Source organism: Chelonoidis abingdonii, chromosome 2 (genome assembly GCF_003597395.2).
Source record: "Chelonoidis abingdonii isolate Lonesome George chromosome 2, CheloAbing_2.0, whole genome shotgun sequence".
In the NCBI taxonomy this organism is placed as follows: Eukaryota; Metazoa; Chordata; order Testudines; family Testudinidae; genus Chelonoidis; species Chelonoidis abingdonii.
This window is the reverse complement of record NC_133770.1, coordinates 258,104,512-258,118,516: the sequence shown is the minus strand read 5'-3', so window position 1 is coordinate 258,118,516 and position 14,005 is coordinate 258,104,512. Positions and strand designations below refer to the sequence as shown.

The window sequence follows — 14,005 nt, the reverse complement described above, 5'->3', positions numbered from 1 at the left end:
AGGGGACCAAACCCCTGAGATCCCAGCTATTCGACCTAATATACCTCACATGGAAGTGGTTACAGCCTGAGGCATCCAGCCCAGAGGAAATTTTGGAGACCCTGGTCATGAACCATTACATGCGAGGACTGCCACCAGTTCTTCACAAATGAGTAGGTCAGAACAAGCCGTCCACCTATGACAAGATGATCACACTGGTAGAAAGTTGCATAACAGCCAGAGAATTGACCCAATTACCCAAGAAAGGCCCCTTTCAAAGCAAGTACTCAACCCCAACCCTGGAAGGTTGGGTAGCCAAACACCTGGGGAGTCCTAGGTGGAAGAAGTGGGGGGGAGGGGCAAAAACCAGCGGGGACCCCAGAAGGAAGGGATTGGCCTGAGTGGGGGGAACCCTGGGACAAAACCCCCTAACCTCTGTGATAGAGGAATGATTAAAAGCAATTATAGATGCTTTCCAGTGGAAGCCAGTTGATGTGAGAGAAAAACGGCACCCCTAGAAACTTTATGAAGAACTCTTTGCAGGAAGGGCATAATAATAGATCTCAGTGCCATAGTGGAAATGAAAGCAGCAGCAAATGACAGAGAGGAATAGAAGAGACTAGTTTCCACCCTGTGCACCAGCATTGATATGGGAAGGATGTACTGCTACTAAAGGATAATAGGATAATAAGTAGTAGCCAACATGGATTTGTCAAGAACATATCATACCAAATCAATCTAATTTCCTTCTTTGATAGAGTTACTGGCCTAGTGGATGAAGGCAAGCAGTAGGTATATCTTGGATTTAATAAGGCTTTTGACACCATCCTACATTATATTCTCATAAGCAAACTAGGGAAATGTGTTCTATATTAAATTGGATGTAAAACTGGTTGAAAGACCATACTCGAAGAGCAGTTATCAACGATTCACTGTCAAAGTGGGAGGACGTATATAAGGGGTGCCACAGAGCTCTGTCTTGGGTCTGATACATTTCAACATTTTCAATAATGACTTGGATAAGTGGAGTGGAGAATATGCTTATAAAATTTGCAGATGACACCTCCAAGTACTTTGGAGAACTGAAAATGACCTTGATAAATTGGAGAAATAGTCTGAAATCAACCAGATGAAATTGAATAAAGAAAAGTACAAAGTACTATACTTAGAAAGGAAAAATAAATTGTACAACTACAAAATGGGGAATGACTGGGTAGACGATAGAATAGCTGAAAAGGATCTGGGGGGTTATAATGGATCACAAACTGAATATGAGTTGACAATGTGATGCAGTTGCAAAAAAGACTAATATTCTGGGGTGTATTAACAGGAGTCTTGAAAGTAAGACATTGGAAGTAATTTTCCTGCTTTATTCAATACTAGTGAGGCCTCAGCTGGACTACTGTGTCCAGTTCTGGATGCCACACATTAAGAAAAATGTGGATAAATTGGAGAACAATAAACGTTTTAGAAAACCTGACCTATAAGGAAAGGTTAAAAAATACTGGGCATGTTTTGTCTTGAGAAAAGTAGGCTGAGAGGGAACCTGATAGTCTTCAAAGGCTGTTCTAGATGATGGTGTTCAATTGTTCTCTTTGTCCACAGATGGTAGGACAAGAAATAATGGGCTTAATCTGCAGCAAGGGAGATTTAGGTTAGATATTAGGAAAAGCTTTCTAACTATAATCATAGTTAAGCACTGGCATAGCTTCCAAGGGAGGTTGTGGAATCTCTGTCGTTGGTTTCTGAAAACAGGTTAGACAAACACCTGCCAGGGATGGTGTAGGGTATACTTGGTCCTGCCTCAGCACAGAAGGCTAGACTAGCTGAGCTCTGGAGGTAACTTTCAGCCCTACATTTCTATGAGTCCCTCAATATTCTTACTAAAATGTCAGCTGCAAAAAGCATAATTAGATTGACATTAAAATTAACATCCATGGCCTTTAGAAAAGCAGGACCCAAACCTTTGGAGGTCGTGCCCCCATTTCCCCATCTATGCCCCTCCCCCAGGGCTGGGAGTGGGGCTGTGGCTCAGGGAAAGGGGGGATGGGAGTGGGGCTGTGGCTCAGAGAAAGGGAGGATGGCAACAGGGGGAAGGGGGCCAAGGGAGTAGATCCAGGGCTGGAAATGGGGCTATGGCCAGGGGACTGAGGTTGGGGATGGAGGTGGGGGTGGAGCTTCAGCCAGGCTGTGATAGGGGGTAGGGCTTGGAGCGGAGCCAGCCAGGCCGAGGCTGGGCCCAGGCATGGAACTGGGAGCTGAGGATGCAGCTGGGGGCATGACCAGAGCAGAGATGGGGGTGGAGAGGGGCTGGGTGGTACTCTCTCCCTGTCCCTCATGGGGACTGGCCCAGGCCCTGCCATGTCCCCCTGGACATTCCTCTACAGCCCCCTAGGAGGGTGGTGTATGCCCCACAGTTTGGGGACCTCTGCTTTGGAGTCAACATCTGATTGAAATGAATGTAAGATGTGTAAACCTATTGCAAGAGTGCAAGAGCTATTGTTCCAGTCTGTGACTCAGAGAGAATATTGTATTCATTCAATAAATTTGCTTCACAACTGTAAATGCTAGAAACTTTTTTTAACATGACAGCTTAACTTCTGTAGAAATTGGTGAGATGGAGAGGGAGATATAAACACAAGTTGGTTTTATTGCTGTTATTTTTATTACACTGATATAGCTATTGTTAGACGGCAGCTAAGTGATTTTACCATTTTCCCTCTACCCCTTCATTCTGGCTGCATATTCCTTTGATAGCTGCTCTTCATCCTCTCAGTTCAGTAATTTAATCTCTGGTTGGGAAGAGAACAGTTTTCTCAAAAATAAATGCCCGTATTGCTCAGTAATAAGCTGGCACAGAATGAAGCGGGAGCAAACAAAGCATTAGTTTACCACTCATGTGTTTCTGATGTTATGTAACTACTTTTAAATCAGAGAGGCAGGAGTGAGCAATAGTTTTCTTCCCCATCCTCTATCCAGTTGTAGATGAGACATTAGTATATAGGGTATAGAATCGAGTTTAATTTTATTATAACAATGGTTTGTAAAAATTGCAGTAGAGCCAGTGATGAGAGGTTATCAGCCAGATGACTTATTTATTCATTAAAATCTGTATGCTGGTTCTTGATCTTGTCTTTCTCTAATGCTTTCTGTAATCATAATGAAAATATTGGCAAGGCTTTTTTTGTTTGGTTTTTTTTGTTTTTGTTTTGTTTTCAAAAAGTCATGCGGTTACCACAGATGAATCTTTTTTTTAATAGGAAAAACATTGTAATCCAACTTGTGATGAATCTGAGGAATCCAATCTTTATGAAGGTTTAAGAGAGATTTTCCCACAAGATTATACCTCCACCACTTTCACTGAAACTGACTCAGGAAAATTACAGGTCCTGGCAAAGCTGTTGGCAGCAATCCGTGAACTCAGCCCTTCTGAAAGGTGAGAGAGAAAGAAAGGTAGGAGAGACATATTAGCTACTTTTGAATTTAGATGATCCCTTTGATTATCCCACTTTCTGTTTTCACTCAGACATTTACCCTGAGGGATCTGTCACTCCGCACAGCTACCAAGCATACTTATTCATACATACCATACGTTCTACTCTATAGCTTTGCCTCTTATTAAAATTATTAACATAGGAATTACAGCTGGTGAACACTTGTCCAAGTTTCTGTTTCTGTTATTTCTGGACAGATACCTAGTTTTTCTTTTTCATGCTGAATTCTACCAACTAAGCAGATGTCTCACACTGAAACTACTGTTCTGTGACATACTGCCTGTTACTTGCATAGACTTTCCAGCACATTGTATCCCTTGGGGCAATCATTTAATGTGCTCAGTATTTTAAACTGTTCAATAAAATATTTTGTAATTACTAGACTGTGAGCTCTCTCCTGTATAGTCATGTTTATGATTAGCTGTTATTCAGCGTTTTCCTTTTACTCCATTTTAGGAGATATTAGCTGTCTATAAGTTCCTGTTCAAAAGAGAATGTCAGGAAGAAGCACTCCCCAGTGTGTCAGTACAAAGGGAGCTGCTGTCTCCTCCTACTGTTAATTTACAGCAGAGGTTTTCAAACTGTAGGGCACGTCCCCCTAGGGGGACACAAAGGAACATTCAGTGGAGCAAGCAATGACACCAGGCAGCTTGGGCATCAGCCCCATGAAGTGGGGCTTGGGGAGGAAGCGCCACCTCCACCCACTGTTTTCAAATTTTTGGAGCTAAGCCCCCACTTTGTTATAATTTTTGGTTGCGCACCCCTCTGCCCCAACCCTGACTGGCTGGGTGGCCAGCTAAGGTGAGTCAGGGGATGGAGGTGGCTTTATCTCCCTGAACCCCACCATGCGCGGCTGGCCCAAGCCATCTGGCCTCGCTGCCTGCCCCCCTGAATAATGTTCTGTGTCGCCCTAGTGGGGCGTACTCCACAGTTTGAAAACCTTTTAAAAGCTGTTGCCTTAATGGAAGGCAGAAATCTGGGGGCATGTATAATATGTAATCTGCCCCCATATGCCCCCCACCATGTTGCCTCTGTCTATCTCAGACAGGGGCACATGGTAGACTGCATTATTTGGAAAGAGGTACACAGCCTAAAAAGTTTGAAACCCACTGATTTGCAGTTTGTGCTGAGGCATTACTTTGTGACAAGTCTTACTTGTTAGTTAGACCTCTTCCCCCCTTCCTCATTCAGTACAGTCTTCCCCAGAGATTAAAGGGGAAGTCTGCACATGTCTGAACAAAGTGATTATGAGTGATAAGTGTGTCCGATAAAACGTTGATGGGATATCAATAACTCAAAAGACCAGGAGACCAAATTTACCAAAAATATCTGTAATATTTACAAAGTCGTTTGCCCTCCTTTTTCCCTCATCCTGTTTTATCCAAACCCCAGCTTGGGGAAGAGGAATTTTGTTCAGATAAATGACCCCCATTTAGCCCATCTGTAATTCCACTCCTACTCAGAAATCTCTCAAATTGCGTGGTGATGCCACAGTAGCTTTTTCTTTAAGTGGAGCTACTTACAGGTGCATATAGTTCCTCTTAGTTTGTGTAAGTAGAAATGTTATAATCCTATCTCTGTGCTTGGTCCTGTTTGTACATTAAGCAAAATCCTGTTGAAAAAATAACTAATAATTTATTTGAATGCTTCACAGTAGGTATGATGTGTCTTTATTTGCAATGCCAACTACTTCATTTTTAAAGAGAGGTGAGTAAAATCAGGCTGATGTGCAGTTTTTGTCTGAGTTGTCATTTGATTTCTTCAGTTGTCTACAATAAATAAATATAGTGCTTTATTATGTTGTGCATAAGTAGTTAAATCTAACAAGTTCTTTGTTTCTCTGACAGAATTGTTTTGGTATCTAATTATACACAGACATTGAATATTTTGCAAGAGATGTGCAAACATTATGGATACTCTTATACAAGACTTGATGGACACACTCCTATCTCGCAGAGGCAACAGATTGTGGATAGTTTTAATAATAAATTCAGTTCAGCGTTTATCTTCTTGCTGAGTTCGAAGGCTGGCGGTGTAGGTCTGAACCTTGTTGGAGCGTCTCATTTAATTCTATATGATATTGACTGGAATCCAGCCACAGATATTCAGGTTTGATAGAGTTGTGTGTATCAGGGATGGGATGTGGACCAAATGGGGTTTTAATTGATGAAGAGAGAGATGCTAAAATGTCAGACCTTAAACCTCTGGTCCATATTGAATATTGCTGAGCCTGCATTTAGACAAGTGTAATTATGTGGGGAAAGGAGGAAAAATTTGTCTGGCAGGTTGTTTAAATTAGCTTTGTCTCCACATCAAAAACACATCTGAAGGATTCCCATGCAACTTTGTTATCTATATCGATCAGCTCTTGGATCTCTTTTTGTATTGTGACATTCAGCCAGGAGATGCTTGTTTCTAGTTTGAATATTCAGGGTAAAATTAAATTAGAACAGCTGATTGGGACAAACAAGGAGCGTAAAGTTGGGGAATAAATCTCTGGTCTCCCTGGAGGGGTTTCTCATATGGCCCAGTCTTCTGTTGACTTTGATTTTCTAGTAGAATGGCCATCATCTCTCTCTTATGTTTCCAAAAGCAAATTAAATTGAAACTGCTGATCATTGTGTGTGGTGTGTGCTGATGAAGAGGGAGCTCAGCTACATCTGAGTTAAGAGGAGAGATCCCAAGTAGCATGAAGAAAGGGACAAAATGGAATGGCAGCAGATGTTACAAGAAAAAAATAGTTACTGCTATTCTTGTAATGATTGCGGTAGCTCCATAAGTATTATTTTATCTGGCATAAGAGTGCTTGGATAAAACTATTTTTTGACAAATTTTAAATGTCTTTAAAAAATAAATTCTTTCAATTTCAATACATCGCCTCAAAGGTTTTGCTCTTGTTCCTGATCTTCATCAGCACCATCATGTGGTCACTTCTCATATTGCTTGAAACACAGTCTAGTAAAATCAGCATCAAATATTACAGCTTGCTAAATATTGAAACTTGTGCTGAATATGTACTTGTAACCCTTAAATTGTTGCCAATAATTCACTTAAATGGACACTGTCAAGTAATTTTTTAAGATGTAAAGGTTTTGTGCAAAAGCTGATTTTTCCAAACCCAACTGAAATGGACATGTTTTCCCGGTTTTTATAAATATTGAAAAAAAGGTATGGGGGTCGGGGGAGAGAAGCTTAAATATTCCTGTGCAGTGTTAGAAACCTAAATCCAACACAGTCATTCTAATACCTGAAAACCATAAGTGAACTAGGGCTAGCAGAAATGAAATGGACTTATCTAATTTCATATGGTAATCTAAGCAAGGTGAGAGGCAGAGAATAAATGGTAGAAGCAAATTAGATTTTAAAAATATTTCAGATTTAATAACCTAAGATTTAATAATAATACAGATAGACAATCTTTTTTGCGACATTTTATTTTGACGGTGTCCCTTTAAGAAGCTAGCAAGTGCTAAGAACTTGATTAGAAAACAATAAATGTTTTAGCTAGTGTTCTTTGTGTAATGGGATTTTAAATAACATCTTTACCTTTTTTATCTTCTTTAGGCAATGGCCAGGGTATGGAGAGATGGTCAGAAACACACTGTGCATATTTACAGACTGCTAACTACAGGTCAGAAATGTTGTAAATGTAAATGCTTCTCTAACATAAGCTGGAGGGAGGCAAATCTTGGCAAGTATGAGAAGAGGGTGGGGCACTTTTGGAAATCACATAAATATGTGTCTTCGCTTTGCTCTGATTATTCTTTTAGTAACTGAAGGTAATACTCCAGCATTTCAAATTATGCAATTATCAAGCAACTGGAATCTACCTTTAGAAATACTGGTTTAAAATTAATCTTATGTATCTGATGTTTTTCAATGCAGGCTCAATAGAAGAAAAGATCTATCAGAGACAGATCAGCAAGCAGGGACTTTCTGGGGCAGTCGTAGACCTTTCCAAGACATCTGAACACATCCGTTTTTCCACTGAGGAACTTAAAAATCTCTTTATACTACATGAAGATTCCAGCTGTGTTACCCATGACCTGCTTGAGTGCAACTGTATGGGAAAGAAAGACCATCAAAGTGAGCTTTCTGTTCTTTATCTCTTTGGCACTTGCAGGGTTGGTACATCCTTTTCCAGGGACACCCAATACAAGAGGATTAAAGTAATGAAATTCTTTATTGGATCTTCATGATATTGCCTTATGCCTGATTTTTTTTTCAGATCCACAGGACCCTTTCATCAGCTGATGATGAGAAAAGATTCATTCCTTGAACTAATGACCTCTACTTTTAACAGCCTCTTAAATCCTTAAACCAATCAAGGCAAATTGGACTAGTGACAATGGTTATAATCAGGCAACATTATTTATGAAACTTGGAGAAAGAAAGTGTCAAAAGCAAGAATGATTAATGATACAAACAAGGGACTAGATTATCAATTGGTGTAAATCACTGTAGCACTGTTGATTTAACTGGGACTGTACCAGCTTACATCAGTTGAGAATCTGGCCAAAGGTGTAATAGTGCCCAAAATACAGACAACCATTTGTGGCAAGGTTACTATCTAAAATTGGAAGAGAGTGATTAGAACAATCAGCAGAAGGTGCAAAACAGATCCCTAGCTTCTGCCTGCCCTATGCCAAAGATAAAAGTAGTTCCACCTCCACTAGTATTCCTAATACCTCCCTTTCCACTCTTTCTGTGTGGTGTGGTGTTTAATTTTTTTTTGTTGCATATCGTTGATTTAAATTAGGGATAGGATTTTTTTTTTTCGTATGTTTTTTTAAATGTCTTAATCTTGTTTTCATTAAGGTAGCTCTCCACAGGTCTAACCTTTATGACAGATCTAGCATCTAAGAAACAGGGCATCGATTGCTCCAGTAAGTTCCCTTCTTCTGATAGGCATGAGACGCTCATCTATAATAGCACGACTAGTGTGACAATCATGCAAATGCTGATCTATTCTAAATAGACACTCTCTGCTATCATAGTAATGAGACCCAAAGAAATATCTACAACATTTTAAAATTGCATTTTTACAGCGCTAAGTAAAAATGCAGTTGGTAAGAATTATTCTTCTAAAATCCTCCTAAGCCTGCCATCTAAGTACATATCTTCTTACCAGCGGATGCAAACAGGAAATTAAGCAATAAAGAAAGGGATTGACTCTGTTTGGTTGTTTACATGTTTCCAGCAGATAGACTAGAGTTTTGCTCATTTCGCCTCTCCTCCCCTTCTCACCTCAAGTCTGGCAGGGTTTGTATAGTTAAGGTAGGGTGCTTTTATAGTGAAGAGGTTTTTTTGTTTTTCACTTTACTTTTTGTTAAAGCACTCTGACAAGCAATCCACTGATTTCATTGTCTTTGTGTTCTTTTCATGGCTGAAAAGCTGGGGCTTCAGTTCTTGGCGGGGAAATGGAGCTCATGTGAGCTGGTAAAATATACCTAGTGGATCCAGCTCTGTGTTTTCTGTGGGCACTCACACAGGGCCTATTTTTTTACCTAGTGTCCTGATAGTGACTTGATCAAGAGCTACAGTTATAGGAGTATTATAGACATCCCAGAGGGAAAAAATTTGCACACACACCCTGATTTTGTCCAAGAAGTTATGGAGATGTCAGAGTGTTCAAGTTGTTTGCATTATGCTTCTAATATAGAGTTCTGCCAGTTTTTTCCCATCCCAAGGGTAAGCATATAAGCAGCCACACACTTAGATAGAATAAGATGCAAAAGCCAAAAAATACCATTACAGAAATACTAAAGGTGGATGCTGGGCTGAGGTTACTGGGATGGATGGGTGTAGGGGTTCATGAGCCATGGGGTGTGTCACACTGGTGGGAACGGGTGCCTGGGAGAGGAAGAGGAGGGGCAGTCTGGTGGTGTGGGGAGGGATTCCTGGAAGAGGAAAGGCAGGATCTTGGAGGGTACCTGGAGGCGAAGAGGAGGGGTATGCTGGTGGTTGGAGGATAGGATTGCCAAGTGTCCAATTTTTGACCAGAATACCTAGTTGAAAAGGAACCCTGGCAGCTCTGGTCAGCACTGCCGACTGGGCCATTAAAAGTCCAGTTGGCAGTGCAGGGGGGCTAAGGCAGGCTCCCAGAAGCAGTGGTATGTCCCCCTTCTGGCTCCTACACATAGGGCCAGCCAGGGGGCTCTGCACGATGCCCCCATCCCAAGCACTGGCTCTGCAGCTCCCATTGGCTGGGAACTGCAGCAAATGGAAGCTGGGGGGGCAGCACCTGTGGACGGGGCAGTGTTTAGAGGCGCATCTCTGCATAGGAGCCGGTGGGGGAACATGCCGCTGCTTCCAGGAGCTGTTTGAGGTAAGCGCCACCCAGAGCCTACACCCCCTGGCTCCCTCCCCCACCCGACCCACTTGTTTTACCCAACGCCCTGATCCCTCTCCGCCCTTCTTCACTCCAACCCCTAGCCCCACCCAGACCCACACCCCGGACCGGAGCCCTCCCCAACACATACATCATCCACATACCTGCCCAAGCCCAAGCCCTCAACCACCCATCCCCCGCCCCAGCCTGATCCCCCTGCTCCCTCAAAACCTCAGTCCAGCCTGGAGCACCCTCTTGCATCCCTAAATCCCTCATCCCAGAGCCTGCACCCACAGCCAGGCCCTACCACCTGCAACCTTCCTGCCTCAGCGCCATTCCGCTCACATCGTCCCAGCTCTGATCCCCCTCCCACCCTCTGAACCCTTCAGTCCCAGCCCAGAGCACCTTCCTACACCCCAAACCCTTCATCCCCAGTCCCACCTCAGAGCCTGCATCCACAGCCGAAGGGCCCCACACACACACACACCAACCCCCTGCCCCAACCTGGTGAAAATGAATGAGTGAGTGAGGGTCAGGGGAGCAAGCATTTGGTAGGGGGGATGTAGTGAGCGGAGGTGGGGCCTCCAAGAAGAGGGGCAGGTGTGGGGCCTCAGAGGATGGGCAGAGCAGGCTGGTTGGAGGAGAAGGGGCAGGCTCGTTGCGGGGGTGCCTGGGAATTGAAGAGGATAGAAATGTTCCGTACTCGCTACTTCCTCTACATTACAGAATTGTGGGAGATGCTGAGCTGCAGAATGGAACATTTCTTAGCAGTAATTTTCTCCCTGCTAACAGTATCTCCCACAAGTCTTCCTACCCTGCACGGCTTTATTAGCCAAAGAACAACATTTAATTTCTATAGCTACAGTTTGTGGGCCAAGTAGCCCACTGTACATAGTTCACTGGTTGGCATTCAGGTTATTGTTACCCTGTTCTAAGATGTTTTCCACAGCTCTGGAATGACTTCTGGCAGGAAGCCAGAAAGAGGGATAGTACCAGCACAGACTGTAACACTGAACTGCTTCTAGAACCGCAGAGAAAAGGGGAATAGCCCACGTGTCACAGAATTGCAGAAGATGCTGCTAGCAGAAAGGAAATGATCAGATAAGAAACTTTCCATTCCATCTACTTGTATGAGGACTTATACTCTGGGCTGGCAGAGGGGGACTTTTGAGAAACAAAATTTAACAAGTTATTTACTCCTTTTTGTGTGTGTGGCTTTTATTGTTATAGAAGGTTTCACTTGCTGTTCTGGAAAATTGAATACTGGTCCAGACTGAGAATTTTCACGGTAGTTCTCAAGCTCTGTTTCACTTTATCACTTTTCAGATCCTTCTTCAGAAAAGTTCCCTGTGTATAGAGGTTGCCAGCTGGGACAACATCATGCGAAGGCTGATTCAAAGAAACCTCTTTCTATGTCACAGCTGATGCAATGGAAACACTTTTCAGGGCAGCACCAGACTCTTGCTGATCCCTTCCTTGAAAGAATAAAGAATAATATTTCTTTTATTTTCCAAAATGTAACCAATCCAGCTACTCCCACCCCATAAAACTAAATTATTTTTTCTATGTACGTGATGTGCCTTGTTCTTGCTGGGTGCCAGTCTTCTAAGAAAAATAAAATATGCAGTAGCCTTTATGTTGCTGCCAAAACTCAGTTTAGGCCTTGTTTTTACGAGGAAGTTTCTGTGTAAATGTACAGCTGTTGATTTTTTTTGTAAAGTTAGTGAAATACCATCAGATTAAAAGTACCTTATTAATCAATAGTTATAACTGAAAGAATTTTAAAAATTTAATTTGCTTTTCAACACATCTGCTGGTTTGGTATAATAATCAGTAGTGGTTAAACTATTTTATACAACCTCACAGTTAGACCTAAAGTACCTGACCGTTTTCTTCCATTGATAATGATAAATTGTCATCTCTGTATTATCATCAGTATATCAGCTGACTGTTCGAAGGTACGTTAGGCTATAGTATATATGTGATGTTTACAAGTCTTTGACTGGATTTGTCTCTGCATCTGTAAAGATAATGGATCTGATTCACCACTACATTACCCCAATATAACTCGTGGTTTTAGTGGAGTTACCCCATCATAAAACTAGAATAGCCTGCTGGTCAATCAGGCCCAGATTCTGAGACCACAACTTAATTGTGCTTGACCATCTTTTATGAGAAACGGCAGTGCACAGTGCATTTAGTTGAGGAAATTTAACATTCTCTGGTCCCCAGCTATACTCAATGCAGGTGCATGTTATTTCTATCTAAATACATATGGCGAACATATTTTTCTGAATCTCAGAGCATTGCATACAATATAATTGCATGTACAATATTAGGATAATAATTTTCTTTATGTGATCAGGCATAAGAATCTGAAATAGAAATTGTAGCTTTAAAAGTACCTTGTATGGTATCTCAGCTATGCATTTCCTCTCTGAGTCGAATATTTTATTCACAAATGTGAAAAATGGAATCTTATGAACAAAAATGTGACATTATTTCCAGGAATACTAGAAGTTTATAGAAAGTGAAATCACTTTTAATAAAATTAAAATTGTAATTTGGGATTCATTGGTATTTATTTATTTATATTGTGGTAGTGCTGAGGGACCGTAATCATTGACCAGGGCCTCAGTGTGTTAGGTGCAGTATAAAGACAGAACAGTTGGTAACTGTGTTTGTGTTTGGTATCTGGAGTGTCTACTATAAAGCCCAACCTGCAGGAAATAACTGTAATTGATTTGTCCTCCTGTTTCAGTTGTTCACAACATTTAGGGCTCCTGTTGCCCTGGTTCCCACTGACTCCACTGTGAATCTGTGAGGGTTTTTTGATGCACCTGTCATGGTATCTAAGTGCAGAGAATTAATGACAAGAACCAAGAAAGCACTGAACTTTCTAAATGCAGTGGTTTGGGGTAGTCTAAGTAGAGGAAGGAAGTGAGAGATTGAGGGGGGCACTAAAATGTAAACTTTTTAAAAAGACAAGTTGTGTTGGTGTGTAAGTCTGTGTCCTCCATTGAGGATCAGAATGAAATAACCTAGTGCAAATTATTTTTGGTCAAAACCTTTTTTTCTTCCACATAATCAGTTTATTTTAGCTAATATTCACCCAGATTCTCAGTTATGGTCTAGGCCATTACTGGCTAGAATTCCAGCTCAGCTCTATGCCAGCTGAGAGTTCCTGTGATGGGAGTGGGAGCTCTCATCTGGCATAAAGCAGGAGAGCTGGTTTCTGCACTTACCACTTTCTGTTCTGGTGTGTGAGCATGTAGGGGGGGCTCTTCTCCTTTACACCAGTCCTCAGCTGGCCAAGATCCTCAAAGATATTTAGGCTGGAAGTTAGGAGCCTAAATAACTTTGAGGAGCTGTGGCTTAGACCCCATACTGCACTCCTATAGATTAAAACAGCCACTGTGCTGCTCTGTCACAGCAGGGCAAAGTGTGCTGCAGAATCAGCAATACATGACGGGCTCTATGCCACACCTACTCTAGACAAACAGGGCTTGGATGCAGATGAGAATCTACCCTATTATTCCTGCCAAAGTACATATTGCTAAAGGGACTCAAATGTACCATGCTTTGGATTGGGGATTACCCTTATTTTAGGGGGAAACGTTCATTTTATTACAAAAATTGTTTGTTTCCATTAACCTCAGCTCCAAATACCTGCTTTCCCTCATTCCAGCTTTACTCACCCTGGTTCACATCTTCTTTAATTCGGGTGATGGCAGCGTTGACTCTCACACACACATACATGAAGTACCTCATTATTCATTCATAAATTGACCAAGTAAAATTTTGCTATGCTTCCATTCGGTTAATACTGCTGCTGGTGGAGCAGACTAAAACACAGGAGGTTCTAAAATGCCAAATTCAAACAATCTTTTCCAGTTGACCCGGGTTATTGTCAGGAATTTGCAAAGTGAGATTTCAGCCTTTGCAGGCCAAATGCATGTGGAAGGAGAGTAGTTCGTTCACATGCTTTCTATGGAATGAATTTGATGTTAACTGTGTTTGTTTCTGTTCATATGCAGTTTAAATAACTGATATGTTGTGGCATGACAATCTGGGAGGCTGTACAAAGTAACAAGGGGAAAGAACTGCTCTACCTTAGGAGGTTCTGTTACTGAGGAATAAACTTGATACAGGGATATTTTTAAAAATAGTTATATGTTAGTATTGTCACCTTGGTATTGTC

The 14,005-nt window shown here is 41.7% G+C and overlaps 1 protein-coding gene across 5 annotated transcripts in view; it reads left to right on the top strand.

Moving 5' to 3' along the window:
* RAD54B (RAD54 homolog B) overlaps nt 1-12,355 on the top strand; it is a 138,493-nt gene extending 126,138 nt beyond the window's left edge. For 3 of the 5 annotated variants that reach the window (XM_032787210.2, XM_075063105.1, XM_032787209.2), the window contains 5 exons: nt 3,240-3,415; nt 5,321-5,582; nt 7,038-7,104; nt 7,359-7,559; nt 11,131-12,355. In XM_032787210.2, coding sequence (XP_032643101.1) covers nt 3,240-3,415; nt 5,321-5,582; nt 7,038-7,104; nt 7,359-7,559; nt 11,131-11,351 — 927 coding nt within the window. In that variant the 3' untranslated portion in view covers nt 11,352-12,355. Of the gene's footprint in view, nt 1-3,239; nt 3,416-5,320; nt 5,583-7,037; nt 7,105-7,358; nt 7,560-7,701; nt 9,382-10,753 lie in introns of those variants that run through there. The other 2 variants (XM_075063104.1, XM_075063103.1) reach the window with 2 other exon arrangements.
* Nucleotides 12,356-14,005: the final 1,650 nt, after the last annotated feature.